Raw genomic sequence first — 15792 nt, 5'->3', positions numbered from 1 at the left:
ACCTTCTAGGAAGCTTTTAAGGTCAGAATTGACATTACAGTTCAGCGATTCATATATATATATATATATATATATCAGATTCAGATTCAGATGTTTATTCAGGTAAGGTATATACATACAAGTGATGTTACATTAATGGATTGATATATAGATAGAGCTAGTACATACAATGCCTAAAGCCACTATTACGCAATGCGTTTCGGGCATATATATATATATATATATATATATATATATATATATATATATATATATATATATATATATATATATATATATAGTGTGATATATAGTGATTCATATATAGTTTAGTGATATATATATATATAGTATATATATATATATATATATATATATATATATATATATATATATATATATATATATATATATATATATATATATATATATATATATATATATATATATATATATATATATAGTGTATTACACTTATTTGTATAATTTGCACGACGTTTCGAACTTCCATGGTTCATTCTCAAGTGAACAGATCTTACAATACTAGTTGATTTTATACCCGCATTAGGTCAGGTGATAATACAATGAAGGTGAAAACATGGGGGGATACATAAGGGATAAACATAGGGGCTGCAGAAGGCTTATTGGCCCATACGAGGCATCTCCTATCCAAACACAAAGATTAATCCAGTGTAATTGGCCTGTTATGTTGGACATTGTCTTCTGTGTTGGCATCGATATGTTCTTGTCTTGTCCTTACTCTCATGGTGGGTAGAGTAAATAGTTCCGTGATTTGGGTGTTCATGGTAGGTCGCTCTATTCTTATGTGAATTGCCTCAAGAATTTGTAATCTTCTTGAATCTTGGGTTTTGTCTATTATGCAAGTATTCTTGTTCAACATTTCTCTTGTTAGAGTAATGTCATGGGCTTGTCTCATGTGATTCCTAGGGGCACCAGATTGAAGATGGCATGTCAAACGCCTCGTCAGCTTGGTCGACGTCATACCTATGTACTTACATTGAAGGTTACATCCTTCGTGGGGGCAAGTGTACATGTATACAACGCTTGACTGCTGTAGAGGGTTCTCCGTCGGCTTCGGGCTGTTTTTGATAAGGAGTTCGGAAGTCTTCTTGGTTTTGTAGAATATTATCAGGTTTATGTTTTGGTTAGGAGTAGTGCTTTTTACTCCTTTACGGATTATTTCTTTCATTATTCTTTCCTCTTTTATATGTTCACTGTGCATGGTTGATTTGTAATATAATTTTATTGGGGGTGTTGTGGTTTCTGTTCTAGGTACCTAGAACACCTGTTCTAGGCTCCGTTCTATAAAATCTCCGATTTTATATCTACATTTGAGTGAGGTGGAAGGGGTGATGTGGCATTAACACAGGACAGAACAAGATGTGGCATTAATAGGGTATTAATTTCATCAACACAAGACAGAACAAGAGTATTAATAGGGTATTAACTTCATCAACACAAGACAGAACACGAAACAATGGATATTGAATAGAAGTGTTTGTAGAAAGCCTATTGGTCCATATTTCTTGATGCTTCTATATTGGAGCGGAGTCTTGAGGTGGGTAGAATATAGTTGTGCAATAATTGGCTGTTGATTGCTGGTGTTGACTTCTTGATGTGTAGTGCCTCGCAAACGTCAAGCCGCCTGCTATCGCTGTATCTATCGATGATTTCTGTGTTGTTTACTAGGATTTCTCTGACGATGGTTTGGTTGTGGGAAGAGATTACAGACATACAAGCATAATATATATTATGCTTGTATGTCTGCTGTATCAGATGGGCCATTGGGCTACATCGGATGTGCCAATTGGGTGCATCTGATGGGCCAATGGGCCGTCTGCGTTGTCCAAGTATTGTACCTCACCTTACTTCACCACTCCTTCCTGCCTATTTATACCCATCACTCGATCTGTAAAATGACCTTCTGAAGATGTATTTAATATACGAAAGTACTTAAAGAAATTTCCTGTCTCATTTTTCCTCCGTGGTCTGACATTGTCACATTCTTAATCACGTGTTTATTTTCGTGATATACACACACACACATATATATATATATATATATATATATATATATATATATATATATATATATATATATATATATATGTATATATATATATATATATATATATATATATATATATATATATATATATATATATATATATATATATATATATATATATATATATAATGTCGTACCTAGTAGCCAGAACGCACTTCTCTGCCTACTATGCAAGGCCCGATTTGCCTAATAAGCCAAGTTTTCATGAATTAATTATTTTTCGACTTCCTAACCTACCTAACCTAACCTAACCTAACTTTTTCGGCTACCAAACCTAACCTAACCAATAAAGATAGGTTAGGTTAGGTTAGGTAGGGTTGGTTAGGTTCGGTCATATATCTACGTTAATTTTAACTCCAATAAAAAAAATTTGACCTCATACGTAATGAAATGGGTAGCTTTATCATTTCATAAGAATAATGAAATGGGTAGCTTTATCATTTCATAAGAAAAAATTAGAGAAAATATATTAATTCAGGAAAACTTGGCTTATTAGGCAAATCGGGCCTTGCATAGTAGGCCGAGTACGACGTTCTGGCTACTAGGTACAACATATTTATATATATATATATATATATATATATATATATATATATATATATATATATATATATATATACATATATATGTATATATATATATATATATATATATATATATATATATATATATATATATTACACATGAGAGTATGTGCAGGGACCTAATATCTAACATATTCAGAGAGTGCTGTCTGGGGCTAGAGTTGGAAATTGTCCTAATAGCAGCTTTATGTTGAGTAATTAGAGGACGTAAATGATTTTGGGTAGTAGAACCCCAAGCACAAATACCATAGTTAAGATAAGGATAGATGAGAGAGTAATAGAGTGTCACCAGGGCAGGGCGGGGTACATAATATCTGATCTTAGAAAGAATGCCAACAGTTTTTGAAACTTTTTTAGATATATTTAGAATGTGTCCCTGGAAATTCAGCTTGCGAGCAATGAGAACTCCATGGAATTTGCCATCTACTTTGTTACAAATTTGGGTATTTTTAATCCTGAGATTTATTTGATTTGAGGATTTATTACCAAACAAAATATTGAAAGTTTTGCCAATGTTAAGGGTGAGTTTGTTGGCAGTTAGCCAAAGATGGACTTTATTTAGCTCAGTATTCACTGTGACATTTAGAGCAAGGGGGTCAGGACTAGAGTAAATGAAGGTTGTGTCGTCAGCAAATAGAATTGGTTTGAGGTGTTGGGAGGCATTTGGAAGGTCATTAATGTAGATGAGAAAGAGGTGAGGGCCAAGTATGCTGCCCTGGGAAACACCAATGTTGATGGGTAGGGTGGGAGAAATTGAATTATTCGCAGAAACATACTGGAGCCTGTCAGTAAGATAAGATTTGAGGTATTGCAGGGAGTGTCCTCTAACTCCATAATGATGTAATTTAAGAAGAAGGTTTTGGTGGTTGACAGTGTCAAAAGCCTTACGCAGGTCCACAAATAACCCAACAGGGAACTCATTTTTATCAAGAGCTGCATGTATCAAGTTAATCATACTAATAAGTGCATCGTTAGTGCTTTTATGGGGTCTGAAGCTATTTTGACAAGAGCTAAGTATATTGTGTTTGGCTATATAAGAGTAAAGCTGCTTGTAGATTAGTTTTTCAAATATTTTTGACAAGTTTGGCAGGATTGATATAGGTCTGTAGTTGTTAACATCTGTGAGATCACCACATTTGTGGACAGGCGTTACTCTCGCTTTTTTTAGAATATCTGGAAAGGTTTGGAGTTCAAGTGACTTGTTGAAGAGCAATGCAATAGCAGGAGCAAAAGATCTGGAGGCTTTTTTGTAAAATAAAGTTGGTATCTCCTCAAGGGCACTAGACTTGGTTCTAAGGGAAAGGATTATCTCATTAACATCAGTGGAATTTGCAGGCGTTAGGTACAGAGACTGCGGATAGTTACCTGTAAGATAGTCCTGAACATCAGTACTGGAAGATGGAATATCATTTGCAAGGGATGACCCAATGGAAGAGAAGAACCTATTGTACTCAATAGCAGTATCAGAGGTTGTAAGCCGATGGTCGGTAAAACTAAGTCAAGTGCCCTTGATGAGATACCATCATTAATTTACAAAAAAGTCTCTAGATTTCTAGGTCCTGCCATTGCATTGCTCTTCAACAAATTACTTGAACTCCAAACCTTTCCAGATATTCTAAAAAAAAAGCGGGAATAACCCCAGTCCATAAATGTCGTGATCTCACTGATGTCAACAATTACAGACCTATATAAATTCTGCCAACCTTGTAAAAAATACTTGAAAAGCTAATATACTAGCAACTTTACTCTTATCTAGCCAAGCACAATATACTTAGCTCTTGCCAATATGACTTCAGACCCAATAATAGCACTGACGATGCTTTTATTAGTATGATTAACTTGATACAAATAGCTCTTGATAAAAATGAGTTCCCTGTTGTGATATTTGTTGACCTATGAAAGGCTTTTGACACTGTCAACCACCAAAACCTTCTTAAATTACAACATTATGGAGTCAGAGGTCACTCCCTGCAGTACCTTCAGTCTTATCTTACTGACAGGCTCCAGTATGTTTCTGTGAATAATTCAATTTCTCCCACCCTACCCATCAATATTGGTGTTCCTCAGGGCTGCATACTTGGCCCTCTCCTCTTTCTCATCTACATTAATGACCTTCTAAATGCCTCCCAACACCTCAAACCAATCCTATTTGCTGACGACACAACCTTCATTTACTCCAGTCCTGACCCCCTTGCTCTAAATGTCACAGTAAATACTGAGCTAAATAAAGTCCATCTTTGGCTAACTGCTAACAAACTCACCCTTAACATTGACAAAACTTTCTATATTTTGTTTGGTAATAAATCCTCAAATGAAATTATTCTAAGAATAAACAATATCCAAATTTCTAAGAAAGTTGATGGTAAATTCCTTGGTGTCCTCATCGATAACAAGCTGAATTTCCAGGGACACATTCTAAATATAGCAAACAAAAGTTTCTAAAACTGTTGGCATTCTTTCTAAGATCAGATATTATGTACCTCGCCCTGCCCTGGTGACTCTCTATTACTCCAGCACTCGGTACCCCTACTCAATTCTTTGAATATGTTAGATATTAAGTCACTGCACATCCTCTCATGTGTATTATATATATATATATATATATATATATATATATATATATATATATATATATATATATATATATATATATATATATATATATATATATATATATATATATATATATATATATATAAAACGGTGAACTGTAATGTCAATCCTGACCTTAAAAGCTTCATTGAAGGTTGTAACAGAACCCATGGGCACCACACCAGAAACAAATACAGTACCTATTTGATATCCCAAGAGTACGACTTAATCAAACTAGAAATGCTCTACAAATCAAAGGACCCATAATGTGGAATGACCTTCCCAATTATGTCAAAGACTGTAACTCTCTCAACCAGTGTTAAGATGAAAACTAAAAAGTACCTAATAAACTCCATGTAACCTATCTTACCCCTAAATGTCAACCCCATGTCATATTATTGTAATCAATGCTGTTTGTTGACCAACTTGTATAATTGCTAATCTCTGCCTTGTTCCCCCTTTTTTTATTTTGTATTTTTTTCAACACAATTTATACTTTAAGCTCAATTACTATTAAGTTTTAGTCTAAGTGTTTTTTCCCCACCTCACCTTGCCCGAAACGTTGTGTGTACTGGTAGCTTTAGGTATTGTATGTACTACCTCTATATTTATATCCAACATGTATGTAACTCAATGTATGTACCTTTACCTGAATAAAAATCTAAAAAATCTAAATCTAAATCTAAAAAAATAGTACATTAGTTTAGAGACGTTGGGAATGTTGAGAGGACGGACGGGACAGTACACTGGGTCACAATACACAGGGCCGCAGTACACAGGGCCGCAGTACACAGGGCCGCAGTACACAGGGCCGCAGTACACAGGGCCGCAGTACACAGGGCCGCAGTACACAGGGCCGCAGTACACAGGGCCGCAGCACACAGGGCCGCAGCACACAGGGCCGCAGCACACAGGGCCGCAGTACACTGGGTCACAGTACACAGGGCCGCAGCACACAGGGCCGCAGCACACAGGGCCGCAGTACACAGGGCCGCAGCACACAGGGCCGCAGCACACAGGGCCGCAGCACACAGGGCCGCAGTACACAGGGCCGCAGCAGACTGGGTCACAATACACAGGGCCGCAGTACACAGGGCCGCAGTACACAGGGCCGCAGTACACAGGGCCGCAGCACACAGGGCCGCAGCACACAGGGCCGCAGTACACAGGGCCGCAGTACACAGGGCCGCAGCACACAGGGCCGCAGCACACAGGGCCGCAGTACACAGGGCCGCAGTACACAGGGCCGCAGCACACAGGGCCGCAGCACACAGGGCCGCAGTACACAGGGCCGCAGTACACAGGGCCGCAGCACACAGGGCCGCAGTACACAGGGCCGCAGCACACAGGGCCGCAGCACACAGGGCCGCAGCACACAGGGCCGCAGCACACAGGGCCGCAGTACACAGGGCCGCAGTACACAGGGCCGCAGTACACAGGGCCGCAGCACACAGGGCCGCAGCACACAGGGCCGCAGTACACAGGGCCGCAGCACACAGGGCCGCAGTACACAGGGCCGCAGTACACAGGGCCGCAGTACACAGGGCCGCAGCACACAGGGCCGCAGCACACAGGGCCGCAGCACACAGGGCCGCAGCACACAGGGCCGCAGTACACTGGGTCACAGTACACAGGGCCGCAGCACACAGGGCCGCAGTACACTGGGTCACAGTACACAGGGCCGCAGTACACAGGGCCGCAGCACACAGGGCCGCAGCACACAGGGCCGCAGCACACAGGGCCGCAGCACACAGGGCCGCAGTACACTGGGTCACAGTACACAGGGCCGCAGCACACAGAGCCGCAGCACACAGGGCCGCAGTACACAGGGCCGCAGCACACAGGGCCGCAGCACACAGGGCCGCAGCACACAGGGCCGCAGCACACAGGGCCGCAGCACACAGGGCCGCAGTACACAGGGCCGCAGCACACAGGGCCGCAGTACACTGGGTCACAGTACAAAGGGCCGCAGCACACAGGGCCGCAGTACACAGGGCCGCAGTACACTGGGTCACAGTACACAGGGCCGCAGTACACAGGGCCGCAGTACACTGGGTCACAGTACACAGGGCCGCAGTACACAGGGCCGCAGTACACAGGGCCGCAGTACACAGGGCCGCAGTACACAGGGCCGCAGCACACTGGGTCACAGTACACAGGGCCGCAGTACACAGGGCCGCAGTACACTGGGTCACAGTACACTGGGTCACAGTACACTAGGTCACAGTACACAGGGCCGCAGTACACTGGGTCACAGTACACTTGGTCACAGTACACTGGGTCACAGTACACAGGGCCGCAGTACACAGGACCGCAGTACACAGGGCCGCAGTACACTGGGTCACAGTACACAGGGCCGCAGTACACAGGGCCGCAGTACACTGGGTCACAGTACACTGGGTCACAGTACACAGGGCCGCAGTACACTGGGTCACAGTACACTGGGTCACAGTACACAGGGCCGCAGTACACTGGGTCACAGTACACAGGGCCGCAGTACACAGGGCCGCAGTACACTGGGTCACAGTACACAGGGCCGCAGTACACAGGGCCGCAGTACACTGGGTCACAGTACACAGGGCCGCAGTACACAGGGCCGCAGTACACTGGGTCACAGTACACAGGGCCGCAGTACACAGGGCCGTAGTACACTGGGTCACAGTACACAGGGCCGCAGTACACTGGGTCACAGTAAACAGGGCCGCAGTACACAGGGCCGTAGTACATAGGGCCGCAGTACACTGGGTCACAGTACACAGGGCCGCAGTACACAGGGCCGCAGTACACAGGGCCGCAGTACACAGGGCCGCAGTACACTGGGTCACAGTACACTTGGTCACAGTACACTGGGTCACAGTACACAGGGCCGCAGTACACAGGGCCGCAGTACACAGGGCCGCAGTACACTGGGTCACAGTACACAGGGCCGCAGTACACTGGGTCACAGTACACTGGGTCACAGTACACTGGGTCACAGTACACTGGGTCACAGTACACAGGGCCGCAGTACACAGGGCCGCAGTACACTGGGTCACAGTACACTGGGTCACAGTACACTGGGTCACAGTACACTGGGTCACAGTACACAGGGCCGCAGTACACAGGGCCGCAGTACACTGGGTCACAGTACACAGGGCCGCAGTACACTGGGTCACAGTACACTGGGTCACAGTACACAGGGCCGCAGTACACTGGGTCACAGTACACAGGGCCGCAGTACACAGGGCCGCAGTACACAGGGCCGCAGTACACTGGGTCACAGTACACTGGGTCACAGTACACAGGGCCGCAGTACACAGGGCCGCAGTACACAGGGCCGCAGTACACAGGGCCGCAGTACACTGGGTCACAGTACACTGGGTCACAGTACACTTGGTCACAATACACTGGGTCACAGTACACAGGGTCACAGCACACAGGGCCGCAGTACACTGGGCCACAGTACACTGGGTCACAGTACACTGGGCTACAGCACGCAGGGTCGCAGCACACTAGGTCACAACACACAGGGCCACAGCACACTAGGTCACAGCACGCAGGGTCACAGTACACTGGGTCACAGCACGCAGGGCCACAGCACTCAGGGCCGTAGCGCACTAGGTCACAGCACGCAGGGTCACAGCACACTGGGTCACAGCACGCAGCACACTAGGTCACAGCACGCAGGGCCGCAGCACACTAGGTCACAGCACGCAGGGCCGCAGCACACTGGGTCACAGCACGCAGGGCCGCAGCAGGGGAGGTGAGCCACACAAGAGCTCCGTTACTCATGAGCGGGACACCGTGCACCCTTGACCTCACCGTCTCACTCTTACATTCTTGTCAAGTCACTAGCACGCATAGCGTTTCGGCCAGGTCCTTGATCGTAATTTTTCCCTAGATTACGACCCGCCCAATCGTTTAATATCCAGGTACCTATTCCCTGCTGGGTGAACAGGCCTAAGGCTATAGTTAAGGATTGGTACCCAGTTAATCCTCCCCGGCCAGGATACGAACCCAGGCTAAAGCGCTCGCGGAACGTCGAGCGAGGGATTTACCAGTGCAGTACTCACTGAACGGCGCTGCAAATCCTAGCGTATTATTGGTATTTAAAAATATATTGACGTGTGGATAACAGTATGCATAACTTTCTGTTGAATGCAACAAGTATGATTATGACACATTACCTTACAATAGAAAAATCAGAACAGTAAGAGAAACTATTCCGTTGTGCGTCGTTGATCCTCGTTTAGGTTCAAATATAAGTATGACCATTACCTTTGTAAGCAATAGTCAAGTACATGTTAATCCCCCATGCCGTCTTGAGACCAAGTCCATTCCATCCAGCGGTCGACCCCACGGACGCACTAATAATTTTTAACATGCTTTTCATTCAAAACATGAATTTTCTTAAATATAAATTAATATTATAATATATTAACATATTGTGCATATATAGGCATAGGTTAGGTTAGGTGTTTAGGTTTAGTTGGCGATTATTTGTATTTGTAGTACGTGGGTGAAATATTTCAACCCGTCCTCGACTCAAGTCGAGGACGACTTGACTTGAGTCGAGGACTTGAGTCTTGAGTCTTGTAATGGACTTGAGTCGAGGACGGGTTGAAATATTTCACCCACGTACTACAAATACAAATAATCGCCAACTAAACCTAAACACCTAACCTAACCTATGCCTATATATGCACAATATGTTAATATATTATAATATTAATTTATATTTAAGAAAATTCATGTTTTGAATGAAAAGCATGTTAAAAATTATCAGTGCGTCCATGGGGTCGACCGCTGGATGGAATGGACTTGGTCTCAAGACGGCTTGGGGGATTAACATGTAATCCAGCGGTCGCCCCCACAGACGCATTCATAAATTTTAACTTGCTGTTCATTCAAAACAAGAATTTTCTCAAATATAAATTAATATTATAAAATATTAGCATATTGTGCATATATAGGCATAGGTTAGGTTAGGTGTTTAGGTTCGGTTGGCGATTATTTGCATTTGTAGTACGTGGGTGAAACATTTATAGCGTTGTGGTTCGAACAAAACTCGTCAGTGAAGCACTTGTTCCGGAAGTGTTCGAACGAAATCAGTTGTGAGTCGTGTGTAAACCGCTTTTCATTCATAAACAGCGGGGTTTGGCGGGTGCATGGAATCACTTTTGGATCTTTATTTGGAGGACGGGCTGAATATTTACAGCGTTGTGGTTCGAACAAAAGTCGTCAGTGAAGCACTTGTTCCGGAAGAGTTCAAACGGCAACAGTTGTGAGTCGTGTGTAAACCGTTTTTCATTCATAAACAGGAGGTTTTGCGGGTGCATTGAATCACTTTTGGGTCTTTGTTTGGAGAACGGGCTGAGGGTCGACCGCTGGATGGAATGGACTAGAGTCGAGGACGGGTTGCGTCATCAGTTGGGAGTCGTGTGCAAACCATTTTTTTCATTCATAAACAGAGGGTTTGGCGGGTGGATGGAATGGATTTGGCCTTAGTTTATGAGGACGGGCTGAATCCCCCCAAGGATGCATTAGTGACTTTTAATATGCTTTTCACTCAAAATAAGAATTTTCTCAAATATAAATAAATATTATTAAGCATTATATTATATTATTAAGCATTATATTATATTATTAAGCATTATATTATATTATTAAGCATTATATTATATTATTAAGCATTATATTATATTATTAAGCATTATATTATATTATTAAGCATTATATTATATTATTAAGCATTAAATATTATTTAAGCATTAGCGTACTAATCATATTTAGACGTAGATTAGGTTCTGTTGGTAATTATTGGTATTTGTAGTACTACATTAATGAAGGATTTAAGAATTGCGATTCGAACAGAGGTCATCAGAGAAGCACTGTTCGAATGTCATCGTGCGTGAGTGGCGCGAGCGAGCAGCCAGCCAGCGCGAGCAGGTTTAGTGGCAACACCGCCGCCTGTAGGTGAGGACTCCAGCTGTAACTTGCAGCAGTCGAGAGCTGCTGTCCTCCAGGGGTGCATCGTGCTCCCATACCACTTATTCTTGGCTGCTCTTACACTAATCGCAGGGTTCCACTTAAATTGTTTTATCGCAAAGAAAAATAATAAGAAGAAAGATATATATGGAAAATAATTAGACAACCCATCCAAAAGCTTAAGAAACAAAGTTTTGTGACTGATCCAGAGTTGTGATGGCAGGAAGATGTGTGATGGTGGTGGTGGTAGTGGTGATGGGAGCCACGTGGGCAACAGAGAGACATAACCTGCAGCACACACAGATATTGCACGACGACCAAGAGGCCAGCCACCAACCCCCAGTGTATCCTGCCGACCGCAAACGTATTTTCATCAACAACAAGGCCTACGATATGTCGGAAGAGGAGCAGGCCCGGATGTGGAACCTCCATCTCAAGAAAGCCCATATTCCACATACAGACACCTCGGTTAGAAATACAGACCTGGACTCACCACCGTCCACTATGCAGACAGCCCAGACTTCTGAAGCCAACAACGACGATCAAGCCGTCACTCTACGAACCGCCTGGGGACCACAACCGGATAGAGATGTGAGAACTGGAGACTTAGAGGGTAACAGCCTCACATATTCTCAGCGAAAATCTACACCGCGGTTCGTTGCCAACCCGGATAAAGTACATCTCATTGAGGTGGTTGGTAAGGATGAACTAGAGGAGATGTACAACACAACTGGTCCGGAGGCAGGTGAACGAGACGTAACGGAGTCACCGCTGGAGACCGTCACGGTCCTATATGAAGCCACCAAGGTCTCCGTCCTCTCCTTCATATGGACCGAATTGAAAAACATTGGGGAATTACTGGGGCGGGAGATGGTGGACACACTCACTGCCAGGCTGTCACACCTGTGGAGGTCTGTGGTGAAGTTTGTCCAAGCCCGCGGACGACGCTCCATCACCCACCACTCTTCAGAGTTCTAGTGACCAAACACCTCTTCCTATTTTTAGGTTACTGAGGTGTATGGTCCCGACTCACGTATTGTAAGTAGATATGGAATACTCGTCATAAATTACCAGCTCAACATGATAACATGTCTGTTATCCTACTTAACCTGCTAACCTAGAGGAACCGTTCGTTATTCTCCACAACCTGCTGACCTCAAGGAACCATCCGTTATCCTACATAACCTGCCGATTTCGATGAACCATCTGTTATCCTACGTAACCTGCTGACCTTGAGGAACCATTTGTTATCCTACATGACCTACTGACTTTGAGGAACCGTCCGTTATCCTACACAACCTGCTGTCTTCGAGGAACCGTCTGTTATCCTACATAACCTGCTGACCTCGAGGAACCACCTGTTATCCTACATAACCTGCTGACTTCGAGGAACCATCCGTTATCCTACATAACCTGCTAACTTCGAGGAACCATCCGTTATCCTACATAACCTGCTGACCTCGAGGAACCACCAGTTATCCTACATAACCTGCTGACCTCGAGGAACCATCTGTTATCCTACATAACCTGCTGACCTCGAGGAACCACCTGTTATCCTACATAACCTGCTAACTTCGAGGAACCATCTGTTATCCTACATAACCTGCTGACCTCGAGGAACCACCTGTTATCGGCTCATGATGTTGAATTTTTTCCCGCCTACGAGTGGAGACCCAGCCGTTGTCCTGTCTCGGCTACTGATGGAGACCCAGCCGTTGTCCTGTCTCGGCTACTGATGGAGACCCAGCCGTTGTCCTGTCTCGGCTACTGATAGAGACCCACCCGTTGTCCTGTCTCTGCTACTGATAGAGACCCACCCGTTGTCCTGTCTCTACCTTAACCTTTGCTTCTTCTCACAAAGTTAGACTTTGTTGGGTAATTAACTAGCTATGGAAACCAAAGAGCCTAGAGTGACAAGCTACTTGTTCCATCGCTGTGGAATTGCATTTCACAGAAGGACTACTTGCTGGAGCTACTGCACCCTAGGCGCACATCCAACCTCTGACCAACTGTAGGAGGTTTTTTTAGTTGTAACTTATGCCATGAATTTCACTTCTCCGTAATATTTAATCCAACTCAACTACATGAATAAATGATGGGTAGAAATACTGATACAAATGTAGATAGATTATTTATATTCACTAATATGATATTTAAAATATCTTTGCATTTAGTGACAAATTTGGTTTATATCAACGCAATAAAGTAATTACTAATTCATGTGTTGTTTGATATAAAATTTATTGATTTTCATTCGCTGATAACTTTGTCGGATGACTTAAGAAGTAGGATGTTACAGAAATTTGTGAAAACCATCATAATAAAACAACCCAAATGTCATGAAGCACAAAAGATACACTAATAATCCTTAAAGACTAGCTGGAATATATTGTGTCCTTCAATGGGTATCTTAATACCAACCCGTCCTCGACTCAAGTCCATTACATCTAGCGGTCGCCCCCACAGACGCATTCATAATTTTTTTTTTTTTTTTTTGAGATATATACAAGATTTGTTACATTCATGTACAGCCACTAGTACGCGTAGCGTTTCGGGCAGGTCCCTGGAATACGATCCCTCTCTCTCTCTCTCTCTCATTGTTTTAACATGCTGTTCATTCAAAACAAGAATTTTCTCAAATATAAATTAATATTATAATATATTAGCATATTGTGCAAATGTAGGCATAGGTTAGGTTAGGTTGGCGATTATTTGCATTTGTAGTACGTGGGTGAAGCATTTATAGCGTTGTGATTCGAACAAAATTCGTCAGTGAAACACTTGTTCCGGATATGTTCGAACGTCAGCAGTTGTGAATTGTGTGTAAACCGCTTTTCATTCATAAACAGGGGGTTTGGCGGGTGCATTTAATCACTTTTGGATCTTTGTTTGGAGGACGGGCTGTTTATAGCGATGTGGTTCGAACGAAACTCGTCAGTGAAGCACTTGTTCCGGAAGTGTTCGAACGAAATCAGTTGTGAGTCGTGTGTAAACCGTTTTTCATTCATAAACAGGGGGTTTGGCGGGTGGATGGAATCACTTTTGGATCTTTGTTTGGAGGACGGGCTGCTTAATCGGGCAGATTTTCAAGGTTTTCTGGCCCCAAAGGATTTGGGAGATACCTGAAAAAGTAAGAAAAGAACTCCTGCTTATGTTAGGGAAAGTCACCTAAAACTCAAGAGATATATTAGATCACGAGCATGAATTGCATGTGTGTAATGAGAGTGTAATTTAAAGAGAAAACTCCCTTACTCCATTGTACCCCTGGCTTTGCCTGTGTCTCAATAATGCAAATTATTACTTACAGTGTACCTGAGAGTACCTGTAAGCCCCTTGAAAGCTACCTCATTTTTTCTTTTTTTTTGTTCATTTTGTGTTTTGTATAGTCTTGTTTATATACTTTCCCCCTCTTATATCAAAATTCTATTTTGTAATTTGCCATTCTTGCCTTGTTTTCCTGCAACCAGCCTTTTTATGCAGACAAGTATAGACCCAGAACTAAACCTCTTATCCACTATCTATGACAATCATCACTTTAATGATCTAAATTGCAGATATTTTACAGCACATGATGTAAACAATGTATTAACACATAATCACAATATCTCTGTAATCAACTTGAACGTTAGATCCCTAGGTAAACACTTCGATGATGTTAGTGCCTTGATTGAAACTATTGACAACAAATTATCTTTTATTATACTTACTGAAACGTGGTTGAAAGAGGATACTACTCAACTCTTTAACATGCCTAACAATTCACAACTATCGTCAAATTCAGAGAGGTGGTGGCACTGCTTTTTACTACCACCAAGAACTAACATGCTTAAAAGTAATTAGAACTAGAGACTGCTGTGGGGAGTATATCTTCGCCAGTTTCAGAGTCAAGGGTGCCGAGTCTGTTCTGTCTGTAGGTGCAGTCTATAGAATTCCTAACACTGATGTGTCCGAATTCAACTCAAACCTTAGAAATCTAATACTCGATAACAGACTGAACAAAAACCATCTAATTATCTCAGGGGACTTTAATATTGACCGCTGCGAGCCTGAACACCCTACTGCTGTTAGCTTCCTCAACTGTATGAATTCCTGCTTCCTCATACCTTTATTTTTTTTTCACTAGACCTACTAGAATCACTGATAGTACTGCCACGACTCTAGATCACATCTGGACTAACATAACCTCTCCGCTTACTTCAGGTATAATCACCGATAGCACTACAGACCATTACCCCACATTTCTCTTAACTAACATTAACAAACCACCTCTAGAGTCAAGGGAGTTAAGCTTTAGGCTGCACAATGAAACTGCTATAGACAATTTTATAACTGCTGCTGATAATGTCAACTGGGAGTCCGAGTTAGGTAACATAGGGGACATCAACCTAGCAGTGCAATCTTTTCTTCAAAAAACTCTTAGCCTTTATAACACCCACTGTCCTATGCTTACAAAAGAAGTCACAACCAAAAGGCTTAACAATCCTTGGCTTACAAAGGGAACACTTAAATCTATTAATAAAAAACATGACCTTGAGAAGAAGTATAGGTTAGGAACCGTCTCCAAAGAATTCTCAAAGAATT

At 42.9% G+C, this 15792-nt stretch overlaps 1 protein-coding gene across 1 annotated transcript; it reads left to right on the top strand.

The window, feature by feature from the left end:
• Window positions 1-5962: 5962 nt before the first annotated feature.
• On the top strand, window positions 5963-7891 carry LOC123763334 (uncharacterized). The gene has a single exon (XM_045750487.2). The coding sequence runs from the start codon at window positions 5963-5965 to the stop codon at window positions 7889-7891; it is 1929 nt and encodes a 642-aa protein (XP_045606443.2).
• Window positions 7892-15792: the final 7901 nt, after the last annotated feature.

The sequence above is a fragment of the Procambarus clarkii genome, chromosome 49 (assembly GCF_040958095.1).
Source record: "Procambarus clarkii isolate CNS0578487 chromosome 49, FALCON_Pclarkii_2.0, whole genome shotgun sequence".
NCBI classification, from domain to species: Eukaryota; Metazoa; Arthropoda; class Malacostraca; order Decapoda; family Cambaridae; genus Procambarus; species Procambarus clarkii.
This window is presented reverse-complemented; position numbering and strand designations above follow the sequence as displayed.

Bases quoted from the DNA above. Each gene is read 5' to 3' on its own strand.
- LOC123763334 (XM_045750487.2), top strand. From the start codon at position 5,963: ATGTTGAGAGGACGGACGGGACAGTACACTGGGTCACAATACACAGGG.